General features: G+C 38.5%; 1 protein-coding gene across 7 annotated transcripts in view; it reads right to left on the bottom strand.

Moving 5' to 3' along the window:
* The window catches only part of SMAD2 (SMAD family member 2), a 63,823-nt gene that overhangs the window by 14,159 nt on the left and 33,248 nt on the right, over window positions 1-16,416 (bottom strand). For 5 of the 7 annotated variants that reach the window (XR_004969859.1, XM_036321467.1, XM_036321471.1 and 2 more), the window contains 4 exons: window positions 9,710-9,799; window positions 8,493-8,686; window positions 7,575-7,709; window positions 4,589-4,663 (listed from right to left, as the gene is read on the bottom strand). Coding sequence is in view for 6 of the 7 variants with exons in the window: in XM_036321467.1 (XP_036177360.1) it covers window positions 4,589-4,663; window positions 7,575-7,709; window positions 8,493-8,686; window positions 9,710-9,799 (494 nt within the window). In the remaining variant the exon portion in view is untranslated. Of the gene's footprint in view, window positions 1-4,588; window positions 4,664-7,305; window positions 7,352-7,574; window positions 7,712-8,492; window positions 8,687-9,709; window positions 9,800-16,416 lie in introns of those variants that run through there. The other 2 variants (XM_036321470.1, XM_036321472.1) reach the window with 2 other exon arrangements.

The following is a 16,416-nucleotide window of genomic DNA, read 5'->3' as shown; positions in this document are numbered from 1 at the left end:
GAGTTCACTCAGAAGTGATATAAAGAATTTAGGAATTACAAAAAGAAAGATTCATTATAATCATACATATATGGATATATATACATAGATATATATAAAGTTTTTAAAAGTTCAATTAAGGTAACAATTTATTAACTAACCAAAGTTTTTTGAAACATTTTTACAAAGACAGGTTAACTGACAATTAACCTACTAGTTATTCATATATACATATTGTTACTAAGGTCTGGAATTTCCTATTATGAGAAATAAAAAAATATCCTATTTCACTGGTTTGAATCATCGGTTTCTGTTACTTTTAGCTAAAACATCTACAGAAATGCTTGTGCATGTATCACTGTATGCCAGTTCTATGTTACTCTCTAGTATTATCTTATTCACAACACCCACCATCCAATCAAAAAAACATGAGAATGCAAAGTAGAAATAAAATGATCCAGAAGCAGACCTATATAAAATCAGATACTGAAATTATCAGATTAAGAGTTTAAATGAATCCCTAGCCAGTTTGGCTCACTGGATAGAGCGTTGGCCTGCATACTGAAGAGCCGAGGGCTCCATTCTGGCCCTGGTTGGAGCTCATGTGGGAGACAACCAATCAATGTGTCTCTCTCATATCAATGTTTCTCTCTCTGTCTCTACCCTTCCCTCCCACTTTCTGAAAATCCATGGAGAAAATATTCTCAGGTGAGGATTAACAACAACAACAAAAAAGTTTAAATGAAAATTGTAAAACTGAAAAATAAGATGATCTAAAATGAATTCACTATTTTGGTTTAACAGCAGACCATAAGTTAGACGCACACACACACATTATCACTTGATTTTCACCAAAGAATCCAAGGTAAATCAACAGAAAAATAAAGCCTCCAACAAATGGTACCAACACAACTAGACAAATGTCTACGCAAAGGAATGAAGAGCAGAAATGTGTGCAGTAGTTCCCTAATTCACGGTTTCACTTTTCGTGGTTTCAGTTACCTGTAGATATGAAGCATCCCTCTGCCCAGCATATTCACACTATATACGCTACCCACCCATTAGTCACTTAGTAGCTGCCTAGGTTATCAAATGGACTGTTGTGGAATTGCAGTGCTGGTGTTTAAGTAACGATTATTTTACTTAAAAATGGCCCTAAACACAAGAATAGGGATCAACCAAAGAGAAGCCTTAAAGTGCTTCCTTTAAGTGAAAAGGTGAGTACAGTAAGATATTTTGAAGAGAGACCACATTCAGATAATTTTTATTACAGGATATTGTTATAATTGTTCTATTTTATACTAGAGGCCCGGTGCACAACATTTGTGCACTGGGGGGGTGTGGGGGTCTCTCAGCCCAACCTGCACCATCTCCAATCTGGGTACCTTCAGGGGAGCCCTCTCCAATCTGGGAGTTTCTGTCTGTCTTTGCAATCATATGACTGAACTGTCTGAGACCCCAAATCAGTTTGGTTTGTTGCTCACAGAATAATAGAGGCATTTTTTTTTTCTTTGCTTCATTGGTAGAGATTTCCTGGAAGTTTTAGGATATCTTCCCTTTAATTTTTCCTAGACACTCTGATTTTACTTATGTCTCTCATCTTTGCTTTCCCTCCATTCCCCATCACAACAGTAACTTGCTCCACGCTCACTTTGCTCTAGTGTCTAGGGCAGCCGTGGGCAAACTACGGCCCGCGGGCCGGATCCAGCCCGTTTGAAATGAATAAAACTAAAAAAAAAAGACCGTACCCTTTTATGTAATGATGTTTACTTTGAATTTATATTAGTTCACACAAACACTCCATCCATGCTTTTGTGCCGGCACTCCGGTCCAGTTTAAGAACCCATTGTGGCCCTCGAGTCAAAAAGTTTGCCCACCCCCGGTCTAGGAGATCCGTCTGCCACCAAAACTACTATTCCCAGAATTCCTGGTGCTCCCCGTGATCTTGGTTTTCCCTTCCTGCTCTGTCTCCGTCCCATGGCCTCCCACTCTGACAAGCTCTCCCTCTCTGCTCTCAGCCCGGCGCCTGTGTATGCAAAATAACCTGCCAGCTTTGTCTGGTTAATTTGCATACTCACTCCTGATTGGCTGGTGAGCGTAGCAGAGGGATGGTCAATTTACATGTTTCTAGTTTATTATATAGGATTGTCGTTAACCTTTTACTATGGCTAATTTACAAATTAAACTTTATCCTAGGTATGTATGTATAGGAAAAAAACATCCTATATAATAAAAGACTAATATGCAAATCGACCAAATGGCATAACAACCGGTCACTATGATGCGCACTGACCACCAGGGGGTATATGCTCAACGCAGGAGCTGCTCCCTGGTGGTCAGTGCACTCCCACAGGGGGAGCGCCACTCAGCCAGAAGCCAGGCTCATGGCGAGTGCAGTGGCTATGGTGGGAGCCTCTCCCACCTCCTCAGCAGCACTAAGGATATCTGACTGCCAGCTTAGGCCTGCTTCCCATTGAGCGGGCCTAAGCTGGCAGTCAGACATTCCCTGAGGGCTCTTGGACTGCAAGAGGGCACGGGCTGGGTTGAGGGACCCCCTCAAGTGCACGATTTTCGTGCACTGGGCCTCTAGTAGTATATATAGGGCTCTGTATGATCCACTATTTCAGGCATCATTAGGGGGTCTTAATTCCTGCAGATATGGAAGGACTAGTGTATATTCATTTTATTGTTCTTGCCACACACATTTCAGCTATATTATAAAATAGGCATTTGTACACCAATTGGATCCTTGTGGTCTTTTGTGTCTGGGTTCTTTCACTTAATACTTTCAAGGTTATTCCATGTTGTACCATGGATCAGTACTTCATTCCTTTATATGGTTGAACAATAGTCCAATGTATGGATTTAATTTATCCATTCATTATTTGATGGATAATTGGGTTGCTTCCACTTTTACGTGAACACTTGGGATACAAGTTTACCATGGGTGTGTACAAAATTACTTTTCAATTTTCTTGGGCATATATCTAGGAGTGAGCTTGCTAGGTTATATTGTTATTCTATAATTTAATTTTTGAGGAACAGCAAATTTTTCCAAAGCAACTTAACTATTTTATACTTCCACCAGAACCATATGAAGACTCCAACTTCTCCATATCCCCATCAACACTTGTTATTATCCTTCTCTTTTTATTATGACCACTAGAGGCCCAGTGCACAGATTAGTGCACAGGTGGGGTCCCTCGGCCTGGCCTGCAAGGACTGGGCCAAAACCAGCTCTGCAACATCCCCTGAGGGGTCCCAGATGGTGAGAGGGTGGTTCTCAGGTGACGCACCCCGGAAATGGGCTCCCTCCTCTCTGGTTCAAGGTGCATCACCCCTACATTGAGATGTTCCTGCATTGAGTGTCTGCTCCCTAGTGGTCAGTGCACGTCATAGCTACCGGCCAGTCGGCAGGTCACTTAGCCCTTTATATATATAGATTCCAGTAGGTGTAAAGTGGTATGCCACTGGCTTTCATTTGTGTTTCCCTGATGGCTATCATGGCATTCACTTTTAAATGTAGAGTAGCAGTTAACCATCATGGGGCAAACAGGAACATGGTTGATTCAGGAATACAATTCTTCAATATACAGGTGGGTTAGAAAGATACATCTGAAAAGCCAAATATCACTTGCAGAAAGACATTTGCATTTCCAACAATCATTAGATTATCTATCTTTCTTGGTTATCTACTACTCTGAACACCTGTAAGTATGATTAGCTATAGTAGAAGCTTCCTTACCTGGAAGTCTAAATAATGGAAGGATTTAAACAACAGAATTATTGTAAAAGCCTGCCCACCCCAACTTCCCCCCACCGCCAATGTTAATTCATTTAAGAATAACTTAGATTATCATAACCGCAGAATGCTTTACTATAAACTGTAGAAATTTGTCAGGTTGTAATTTTAAGGTGTCCAATCCTTAAGATACTGACAGGTTGAAATGGATCAAAACAGACAATTACAATGACATCTATTTCACTAGCAACCTATTAGTTCTGGTGGATTATACATTATTACATAACAACTGTTTTAAAGCTTTGAGGTGCATAATATTTATTATATATTGAAACGTATTCTCCATTGTGTTTGGAATCGATAGCTGAATTAATTAGAAAGTAATTTCATTAGGTGAGGTACAAGATACTTTTTGTAAACAGTCTACTATAATTCAGAACTCACTCTTATGTTAAAAGAGCACTGAAAGATGAGTCACATCCCTTACTTCCAATTTCCTCTGAAAATCTGTTATTGGGCCAATTATGAGCTTTCATCACAAAGATATTTAATCACAGGATAACTAAAACTTTCAACAGAATCACAGAATATTTACAAAGAGAAATAACCGAGTGTTCTCAAATTCTTATTTACTCTAACAAGAACAAATTTTACCAATTATTCTGCTGAGCAGCATATGTTAATTTTTCATGGACAACAGGGTCCTTTGATGGCTCAAATATAATTAATTCAAGATAAAAAAATTTTTTGATGTGTCCCAACTTCTCTAAATTTAAGAGTTATGAATAACTCATGTGAGTTTCAAATAAGGCAAAAATGGTTATCTAATTGCTAAGGTATTTTGAAAGATTTTTTTTTTTTTTTTACCTGTATCCATACTTTGGTTCAACTGTTGATCACTTGTTTCTCCATCTTCACTGATATATCCAGGAGGTGGTGTTTCTACATAAATTTAGAACAAATCAAGTACAGTTACAATTTAATCTCACCTTTTCTACCAGCTACCAAAGATAACCCAACGAAACGCTCTGATTAACAAACACAAATGTTATGTAACGTCATTATAAAAAGCAGTATTGGATACTAAGAACTTAGAATTCAGGCTCTGGTCCAAACCTTATAGGCAAAACCTTAAAGCCTACTTGAAATACAATTGAGCTGTCTGGGCATATTTTCTTAACTATTATTTACATATCTGGCTCATTCTCCTATGTATATTTTCTGGGGCAAGAGCCAAAAATATAACTTCAAAGATACCTCAGTTCTGGATCAGTATATTTCAAAGACATTAGTACCTACAATGTGTTTTGCTTTTTTTTTTTTTAAACTAATGGCCACCATGGATGAGTATTTAGATGACTAAAGGAATCTCCCCCTTGCCCCTCAGCCTCACCACACACACACACACAATTTCAGATTACAGAGTAATACAGGCTTACATCTTCCACTAAGTTTTATAGGGCAAAATATGGTAATATACTTCAGGACTGGTCTTGAATTCTACCAAAAAGTGTATTTCTCCAAAGATTCCTAAGCAGTAATTAATTCCTGAATATTAAAGCAGAAAATTAAATTCAAATACAGATTACTGCACAAAACGGAGGCAAAATACTCCCTGAAAATAAATAAGATTCCAGTGTGCCATTTCCAATATGTTTATTCAGGAGGCATATGAATACCTGAATAAGCTTCGTGTAAAATAAAAACATTTATACAATTTTAACAATTACAATTTTGAATGAAAAATAAGTTTAAATGATTATCAACGGTTTAATATATACATTGCTGGAAGTTTTAAGCAATTCAAATAATGCAGACACATACTTTAAAAGAATTCTGTAATTACATGTGGAGGAGAAAGAAGAGGGTTAATGGTTTTCTTCATTTATCTTTTTTTTAAAAAAATATACTTGTATTGATTTCAGAGAGGGAGAGGGAGAGATAGAAACATCAATGATGAGAGAGAGTCATTGATTGGCTGCCTCCTGCACACCCCTCCTGGGGATCGAGCCCACAACCTGGGTATGTGCCCTTGATCGGAATCGAACCTGGAACCCTTCAGTCCACAGGCCAACACTATCCACTAAGCTAAACCACCTAGGGCTCTTCATTAACCTTTTCAATCTCCCTTCAATAAGCTAACTACAAATTTTAACTTCTTAATATCAAACTCTTAAGTGTCAATACCCCAAAATTTTTAATACTGAAATTCTAAGAATACTTTCATATGTTCAAACAATGAAGAACATGAAAGAGTAATATATAACCATTATGCACTATTTCAAAGGTTAAAGGTGATAAAATTAAACAGAGCTAAGCTTTGCCAGTCTAACTGCCTATGTCTCAAATTCTAAGTAGAAATACTTTTAAATACTTTATCCTAGTTTATTTTTCACCATTTTTATCTGTAAAATAATAATAAAGTCATTAGCATTTTGGAGAAAATATTAAATTTTCTTTAGAAATGGAATAAAAAGCGAAACCTTAGGTTTTACTATCAGTCAGAGCTGGGTAAACCCCACTGTCCAAAAAAACACAAATAGGTACATTTCATTTTTTATTTCCTTCTTTGTAAAATACCCAAATCTAAACAAATAGAGAAAACACAAGTTCAAACATCTCCACAAATGAAAGCCACTAAGCATTTTGATTAACATCCTTCCAAATAATTATGGGTACATGGTCTTATAAGACTGTATGCTTACTGGTACCTCAGTTTCCTAATATTGCTAAGTCCCACTTCAAAGACTTAAAATGGCTCTCCCTCTCCTCATGCCACACACACAACTCTAGTTTCAGCAAACTCTCTCTAGGAAATGTCCTGTTTTAGTCCTATTTCCCCATCATCCTAGCTCTCATACTGCATTCCACTCATCACTACTTCCTAACTTAAAAAGTTTGTTTCCTAGCAACCCAAAGAGCAGTCTTAAATTCCTATTTTGTAATAAAATAGTAATTAAAGAAATGCACATTTAAACAATCAGAAGATACTTCCTAACTTTAAAATTAACTATTTGGAAAAATCCTTATGTTTTAAAAATTGTCTTCAATGAACAGGCATTATCTTCATGATGAAACACATTAAAGAAATGTTTTATGTGCTTGAAAATCTAAGTTCCTTACATATTTTCAGTTGTATAAAAAAATAAGAGTGGGATAGAGGAATATTGCAAAAAGAGAAGCAAATTAACACCAAAAAATCCAATGTATACATTGGATTTAATCTTCATCCTAGTATACCTTTAGTTTCTGCTAAAAGGTGGAGGGGCAGAAAAGTAAGAAAACATTAGTTGTTCTCCTAAAAAATTGTGAAAAATTAAGGGTAGGCAGCTACCGTATCATGGAATATGTTGTTAGATCCCATAATACAATAATTAAGGCAGAAGTTACTGAGGCCCAGATTAAAAAGAACTAAAATACTTCATCTCCCACAGAAATGTTACACCTCTCTTAAACGTTATCTATGAAAGTAATTATTTGGTCAATTTTTAATTACATTTGTTTCAGGAATAGTTTTTTCCTGTATCATTTATTTTGCTTACATTCTATATCTCTCTTAGCTTCAACAACTAAGATAAACTTACTAAGATCTTTTCTTTTCTGCTTCTCAGAGTACTTTGATTAAAGCCACTGCAAAAGAAAATGAAATATAAAGTAAAACTTTTCTCCAGACAAAAATGTTTAATGTACGAGGTTTATACATTTCACAAAAAATAATCACCCAATAGATATTTTTCTATTTAAAATCCAAAAGAATTTTTTAAAAAGTCAAACCACAGCTTACAAATGCTTGAAAGTTTATGAATAAAATTTGTATCTATCCCAATTTTAGGAGGTTCAGAAAGCAAAATACCTGGAATGTAATTACTCTGGGGCTCAATTCCCGCTGGGAAATTAGTGTTTTCTGGAATGGAGTGGGTATAGTCATCCAGAGGCGGTAGTTCTGTTAGGATCTCAGTGTGCCGTGGTACTAACACAGGAGGCAAAACTAAAAAGTAAAAACAATCCAAGTTAATGGCAAGGAGCAAGGGGTAGGGAACAGGACCTTTATTAAAAGTTTTCACACACAAAAAAAGAAAGTAGCCTGCTTAATTTTTAAAATTTAGGGTCCACCTATTTGGTATTATACAAGTTATAATTTCTGATTATGATTTTAACTTACCATATAGTTCACAATAATTTCCAAGACCCAATTTATCTTGTACTTTTCGATACTAGGTGATCCTGGTAATATTATATTACCATGAAAAGTTAAAAAATCCCCATTAGAAAGGTTGCAAAAAGATTTATAAAATCAAATTTTCTAAAAATACAGCTATAGTCTTAAAACGTTTCAAGTTCACAGCTAAGTAAAGGTAAGTCTTTCTATATGAGTTTTACTAAATTGCTTAGATAGGAATAACGTCATTGAAATTCCTTAACAACAACAACAACAACAAAAAACCCAGAGAGAAAAATGACTGAAAACAGTTAATGCAGCAGACAGGTAAACAAATTCATAAGCTTATTTCTAAGCAGACTGGAATTTCCTATACTTCGATGTGAACTAATATGCTATCCCAAGAAACCATCTTTTCCACTAAGTTATATTTTTGATAAAATATTTTTTTTAATTGTAAAGTATTTTTAATGACCACCAAATAATATACTGAATTTAAGGTAATTTATTAGAATCTTACACCAAAATTTTCCTGGGTCAACTAGATATAATGAACACCTAATATACTTAAGTTCAAGCATTTAATTTTTTTTAAAAACCTACTTTTCCTACCTGGTGTCTCAACTCTCTGGTAGTGGTAAGGGTTTACACATACTTCATCCTTTTTAAGATTAAAAGCATATTCGCAGTTTTCAATTGCTTTGAGTTCATGATGACTATGAAGATCAGGCCAGCGCCATAATCGGCAATATATAACGTGTGGCAGTCCTTTCCGATGAGATACCTGAAGACGACCATCAAGAGACCTATTGGGAAGCAAGGGGAAAAGAAAGGTGGGAGCTTTAAAAAAACAGAAATAGTCAAATGGACTAAATTAGTACAATAAAAGCATAAAGAAAAAAATGACAGACATTCAGTTAGTTTTAGTGAATACAAGGAAGAAAAATGTACTGAATAATATACTGAATTTAAGGTATTTTATGGATCTGATAAAAGAAAGCAGCAGCTCTAGCAGATGTTTCTTAAAACATGTTACACAAATGACTTCAGTGTCAGTGAATGGATAACCATTTGGGAAAACTAGATTTTAAGTGTATTATATAGTTACACTTGAAAAACTTAGTCAACTTTTATCTTTAATAAATCAAACTGTTATTTAGGGATTCTTTTAGGGGCATTAATTCTGTAGGTGACTGAATTATCAAAAAAGGAACTACTGTGAAGAATGGCAAATACCAACAATGATATAAAACTTACTCAAACTAATGTAACTCATTACCCAATTGTGATTGTATTGAGTACAGGGAGGTATTATTTCTATAGCTCACACATAAATGCAGATGGTGATGAGTATGATGAGATGAAATGGACAAATACCAATATGTTTAAAAAGAGAATGAGGTGATTAAAAAAAGATAACATAAAAAAACAAGTTAGCCTTGTGTTGTGTTCAGTAATCAACTATGTACTTATTAGTATACAGATGAGATTAGTATACAAGAAATGTAGCAAACCTGGTTATGTATCTATTTAAAAATTAGGCCAACAAGAGATCTCAAACTGAAATGAGAATATAGTTATCAGAGTTTCTATTCTTTAGGGGATTCAATAATTTAAAGATTCAAAATTAGAATTTCATTGATCAAAACTTCAACTGAAACATTTAATAATACTTTTAATATCGGCAAGCAGGTATTTTAAATGCTATGCCTTATTTTACATTAGGGTAACATCCTAGGCAAAATTATATTAAGCAACCCCACTATAGGTCTTCCAAATACCCCCCGCCCACAAGATTGCTAGGATTTGACAGAGGGCAGAATATTCACCTGGTTTGTTCAGAGAAGCTGTAAAGGCCTGTTGTATCCCACTGATCTATCGTATTTGGTGTACTCAGTCCCCAAATTTCAGAGCAAGTGCTGTGCATAAATTGAAAAACAAAAAATTGATGTGAACATGGAAGCATGGTTATTCAAAATACCATGATGTAAAACATGAAAAATGTACAGAATACTTCCTTCACTGAGAAAATATACATTGCTTCATGTTTTCACAGGCATTTAGTACTGATTTCTATATTTTCTATATGAAGGAAGCCAATAAAATGGAACATGTGACTCCAGATAAGTTATGATTATGTTTTTAAAATGTGAACACCAATGCTCTCTAGCTTAATGAAATCATACCTATAATGTCCTTTTCAATTTCCTCTACTCACAACAAAAGATCTAATACCTATGTCATTAGCCTTACTAACAGTGCTTCATTTTATAATCCAGTTTTTAAAAAAACTTATGTAAACACAAATGTCAACTCATATTTTAAATACAGGAAAAATTCCAATTAAAACAGACATATATCTACAGTTAAGATTTTCAAGTTATTTGAAATACTTATATATTCAGTTTTACAGAAATTATTGGTCTTTTATCACAACAAAGGACAAGGAAGTAGATTTTGAAATCATTCTAATGTAGCATACCATCTTAAAAATTTTAAGAAATTTCTATAAGGACTAAAGATATGTGAAAGCACCAAATTCTTAAAAGATAGTATGAATATGAAAACTTTGTTGTATCTAGTTTTTTGTTGTTGTTTTTTAATCAGTATACCCGAAAGCCACAGAGCAAAAAGAGCTCAAAATTTTTCTCCCACATTCCTTTTCAGAACCTGGGCAGTCTAGAGATAATTTTTCCTGTTTCCCCTGTTACTATTGCATTTCACAGTAACTTCTCATCCAGGGGAGAAGGGAAGAAGAGGACCTTAAAAGCTGTCTAGCACGAACTCTTAACCACCAAGTTGTCTCAGGTCCTAAGTTTTTACTTTAAAAAATTAGAGTCAAAAAAGGTAATTAAATTCCAGATGTACACACTACTAATGAACACTTCAAAGGCAATGTGAAAAGTGCTGTCTTCCTGTGGCTGGGCAGCACACATCCATCACGTGGGGTGCTGGGCCTCTTGCATAACCACTGGGATGCAGAAACATCTCATGCCATGCTTTGGGGCTACAGTAACTGTAATTCTAGACAGTTTAAGAAAATGTATTTTTGGACACTGTCCAGCACCTTGAGATACTTTAAAGATTCTCTGGGTTCTTAGGCTGCAGACATCTATCTTTCATTTCCCAAGCTGCAAGTCAGAAAAAGCCCAAAACCTGGAAGATAATTTAGACCTTTTCTTCCCCCGACCCCTAAATGTGTACTGACTAAAAAAAGGTAAAATAAATGGTTCTTTTATTTAAGATAGTTGTCAAATAGCTACTGGAACAATATAGCACCATGTAGTTTAAATTACAATAAAAGCAACTAAAGTCTAGAGTCTTATGAATCTAAATTTAAACCTCAGAAGGAACAGGACACAACTTACTCTTCTTTCTTGGACAATAATTCAAGAAAGGTAATTAACAAAAGATCAGACCAAGGGGCTATTCTGCTCTTATGAAGACCAGGCTGAACATTTCACTCCAATAACTCTGGGACTGACACATGAACCAGAATCTAAAAGGGCATGAAGAGCTAAAGTTGTGCTTTATTCAAGCTTTGTTAAAAACATGCAATCAGTGTAGAGGCAAACAGACCTAAATCCCAACTTTAACTCTGATACTTTCCAAATGCCATCATAGGGTATTAAGCCTCAATTCTATCCACTTTTATATCTCTCTCACAAAATTGGGAAGTTTATTTAAAAATAAATTTACTTCTAGTTAGTAAAATTTTTGCTTGGTTATATAGGAAAAAATATTTTTAAAACGAATTAATTTATAATAAAATATACAAAACACCTAGAAATAATGTTAACTATAAATGTGTCAAAACTACAAAAGTAACATTTTAATTATCAAAGAACACAAAAGTAAACTGAACAAAGAAAAATACATTTTCCTACAAAAGGCAACACCATATGGACATCAATTCTGCCCAATTTATATATTCAATGCAATCTAAATTACATGTTAATAAGTTTTTAACCCAGACAAAATTATTCCAAAAATAACATACCAAAATAAACAAGAATGACCAGGAAAACTCTGACAAAGAAGAATAGAGACTGGCCCTACCAAATTCTGAAACGCATTAAATTCTCAATAATGAAAGCATTATGCAATTAGCAAAAGAATACACAAGTAAAACAGAAAAGAAGTTCTGCCTTTGAGTATAGCCTTTATTAGGCAAAACTTCCTTTGGATAAAAAGGATAGCCTCTGAACGTAATAAAATCAACTATCTGAAAATATAATAAAATCAACTACCTGAAAATAGTTGATACCAAAAACAAATAAAAATGGAAATCAACCTCTGTAAGAGAGAAAACATATTGGATGAGAACTGCATTTGTGGCTTTGTACAACCAGTGGCACCCACAGTCTAAGCTAGGCAGTGTAATTAGACCTTAAGCAGAAAACTGCATTTTACTGACCAGCAGAATCAGACAAGGGAATTGGAAGGGGGCTGGAAAAAGAACAGGAAAATCCTGTAAGGAAGGAGCAAAAGGGGGAAAAACATCAATATATGTATGAACACTGCCCAAATCCTTGTTGACGCCTAAATTACACATGCAGGAGAGAAGGTGGGAGACTGCTGAGAACTACCACTTGGAAGTCCGAAAAAACTCAGCTGAGATTTAAACTGTTACTTACATCAGAGGCAAACAATCTGGACAGTGAGGCCACCCAAAACTATCAACACTCTTCAGAGGAAGATAACAGAATTTAGAGTCTCTACAATGTTCTGTCCCCCAAATCCACTATAAAACCACAAATTACTAAACATGTGAAGAAATAGGAAAATGTTACCACTTAGTCAAAAGAGAAAAGAGCCAGCAGAAACAGACCCCCACCATGAACTATCAGACAAGGTTTTACAGTAACTATTATGAATATGTTCAAGGACTTAATGAAGAGATGGGAATCTCAGCTGAGTAATAGGATCTATAAAATGAATCAAATGGGAATTCCAGAACTGAAAATTACAAAATCAGAACTAAAGAATTACCCTGACTGTTGGAAGAAAGAAGAGACAGTGACTTTAAAGATGGATCAATAGAAATTATCTAACTAAAAAAAAAAGCAAATTAAAAAGGCTGTATAAAAAAATAAACAGTCTCAGTAACTTGCAGTCCCAGAAAGAGGGGAAGCAAGAACAGACCAGAAAAAAATATTTAAAATAATAATAGCTGTAACAGTTTACAAGTATGTTCACGTTAGAGTCTCACGCAAAGTCCTGCAGTTATCATCCTATCTAATAAAAGAGAAACATGGTAATCGGCGTACGACCACTACCCTTCCCATTGGCTAATCAGGGCGAGATGCAAATTAACTGCCAGCCAAGATGGCGGCCGGCAGCCAGGCAGCTTAAACTGAACATGAGGCTTGCTTGCTTCAGTGACGGAGGACTGCAACGTTCCCCGCCTGCCTTGCCGGCCTCTGAGCTTGCAGTTTAAAAAACATTGTAACAAATGTAGAAGATAAACAAAACCCCAGAAACGAGCTTTCAGAGAGCTGTGATCTCAGAGCTGGAGTTGATACAGAGTTTCAATTATAGAATCAAAACAAACCAGATACCTGTTTTCAGCAGCTGAGGCCTCAGAGCTGGAGCCAGGCTAAAGCTGGCCCAGAATAAAAAAAAGAAAAAGAAAAAAAGGAGCAGTTGGGAGCTTCAGTCCCAGCCTGAAAACAACCCTCAGCCCCTCACCCAGACTGGCCAGGCACCCCAGTGGGGGCCCCCACCCTGAAGGGTGTGTGACCAACTGCAAACAGCCATCATCCCCTCACCCAGGCTGGCCAGGCACCCCAGTGGGGACCCCCACCCTGATCCAGGACACCCTTCAGGGCAAACCAGCCAGCCCTACCCATGCACCAGGCCTCTATCCTATATAGTAAAAGGGTAATATGCCTCCCAGCACCGGGATCAGCGGAGCTGAGAAGCCTCCCGGCACCGGGATCAGCGTGACAGGGGGCAGCGCCCAAACCCCCTGATCGCCCTGCGGCTCTGTGTGTGACAGGGGACGGGGCCACAACCTCCCTATCCGCCCTGCTCTGTTCGTGACAGGGGAAGGCGCCCCTGCTCTGTGCCTGATAGGGGGGAACTCCCCAACCCCCTGATCGCCCTGCGGCTCTGTGCATGACAGGGTGCGGCGCCCCAACCCCCTGATTGGCCCTGCTCTGTGTGTGACAGGGTGCGGCGCCCCAACCACCCCCCCCACGGGCCCTGCTCTTTGTGTGACAGGGTAGAGCCATAACCTCCCCATCGGCCCTGCCCTGAGTGTGAGAGTGGCGGCGCCCCAACCCCCTGATCAGCCCTGCTCTGTGGGTGATAGAGGGCGGCGCCCCAACCCCCTGATCCGCCCTGCTCTGTGTGTGACAGGGGGCGGTGCCCCAACTCCCCTATTGGCCCTACTCTGTGAGTGATAGGGGGGAGCTCCTCAACCCCCTGATGGGCCCTGCTCTGTGCGTGACAGGGGGGAGCTCCCCAACCCCTGATGGGCCCTGCTCTGTGCGTGACAGGGGGGAGCTCCCCAACCCCCTGATCGACCCTGCTCTGTGCATGACAGGGGGCGGCACCCCAACTCCCCAATCGGCCCTGCTCTGAGCCCAACCAGGGGCTGCACCTAGGGATTGGGCCTGCACTCTGCCACCCGGGAGCAGGCCTAAGCCAGCAGGGCGTTATCTCCCGAGGGGTCCCAGACTGCGAGAGGGCACAGGCTGGGCTGAGGGACCCCCCTCCCCCCCGAGTGCACAAATTTTTCTGCACCAAGCCTCTAGTCCTATATAATAAAAGGCTAATATGCAAATTGACCAAACGGAGGAATGGCTGGTCGCTATGACGTGCACTGACCACCAGGGGGCAGACACACAAAACAGGAGCTTCCCCCTGGTGGTCAGTGCGCTCCTTCAGGGGGAGCACTGCCTAGCCAGAAGCCCTGAGCCAGGCTCACGGCTGGTGAGCGCAGTGGCAGTGGCGGGAGTTTCTCCTGCCTCTGCGGCAGTGCTAAGGATGTCCAACTGTCAGCTTAGGCCCACTCCCTGTGGGAGCTAAATTGGGTCTAAGCGATCAGTCGGACATCCCCAAGGGGTCCCAGACTGTGAGAGGGTACAGGCCGGGCTGAGGGAACCCCCTGAGTACACGAATTTCGTGCACCAAGTCTCTAGTCATATATAATAAGAGAGGGATATGCTAATTAGCCTGGATATGCTAATCAGTCATGACCAGTATGCAAATTGACCATCACTCAAACACACAAGATGGCCACCACAAGATGGCCAACAGGGGAGGGCAATTGGGGGAACCAGGCCTGCAGGGGAGGACAGTTGGGGGCAACCAGGCCTGCAGGGGAGGGCAGTTAGGGGTGACCAGGCCTGCAGGGGAAGGCAGTTGAGGGTGACCAGGCCTTCAGGGGAGGGCAGTTGGGGGGTGGGGGGGACCAAGCCTGCAGGGGAGGGCAGTTGGGGGCGATCGGGCTGGCAGGGGAACCGTTAGGCGTCGATCAGGCTGGCAGGGAGCAGTTAGGGAGTGATAAGGTTGGCAGGCAGAAGCGGTTAGGGGCAATCAGGTAGGCAGGCAGGTGAGTGGTTGGGAGCCAGCAGTCCTGGATTGTGAGGGGGCAGTCGGACATCCCTCGAGGGGTCCTAGATTGGAGAGGGTGCAGGCTGAGCTGACACCCCCCCCCCCCAGTGCACGAATTTCATGCACCGGGCCTCTAGTATGTACAGAACATAACTTCTTAAAGGCAGATTATCCCCTATCAACTCTGTAACTTTCTTGCTTACATAGACTGAATTAAAAAAAAAAAATTCTGGTTGGAATAGCTATTAAAATTATCAGGATACTAATATGCCAAAGAAGTCTGTATGGCCTACAGTGTATTAATTAATCATGGACTAACCAGATGGCTTGGTAGTAAACCTGGCAGAAATCCATACAGAATTTCCCTAGTATCACTTTTACAATATCAGTAAAATTAACATATTAAAGCTTTTTTTCAGCTAATAAACTGACTTTTGAAAACTGAAGTTAAAACTTTAAATCTAGTGTACAATTTACCAACTATTACATGCATGGTATTTTACACACACATCTACATTAACATTTTGCACTTTGGTTCAAACAGACATTATGTTTGTTAATTGACATTCTTTCTGTATTAAGGACATGTATATGTATTCATGTACTTGTTATCAGGATATGAAAAAGAAGCAATGAGAAGAACTAAGTTAAAGAAAGTAACACTGGCTTTGAAGGCTCATACCATAGAATCATATAAATCATTTAAAAAGTACCCCTGTTCCTGTCATATTTGCATGATTTAATACAGCAATTATGTCTTAATAATTTATTATTTTTCATGACCTTCTAGCCTAAAGAGTATATTTCTTCTACAAATCAAAAGGAGCAAGAATCTAGGTTGTCACTGTGGAAAGATTATAAAGCATGCTGAACACTGAGTAAAATTAAAGGGGTTAATAAATTAACAGAATGGTATACACAAAAGAAACTTCATTTGAGTCTTCAGATCTTTATTACTGATGTATTCATGAAA

Source organism: Myotis myotis, unplaced genomic scaffold, assembly GCF_014108235.1.
Source record: "Myotis myotis isolate mMyoMyo1 unplaced genomic scaffold, mMyoMyo1.p scaffold_m19_p_9, whole genome shotgun sequence".
Taxonomy (NCBI): domain Eukaryota; kingdom Metazoa; phylum Chordata; class Mammalia; order Chiroptera; family Vespertilionidae; genus Myotis; species Myotis myotis.
This window is presented reverse-complemented; position numbering and strand designations above follow the sequence as displayed.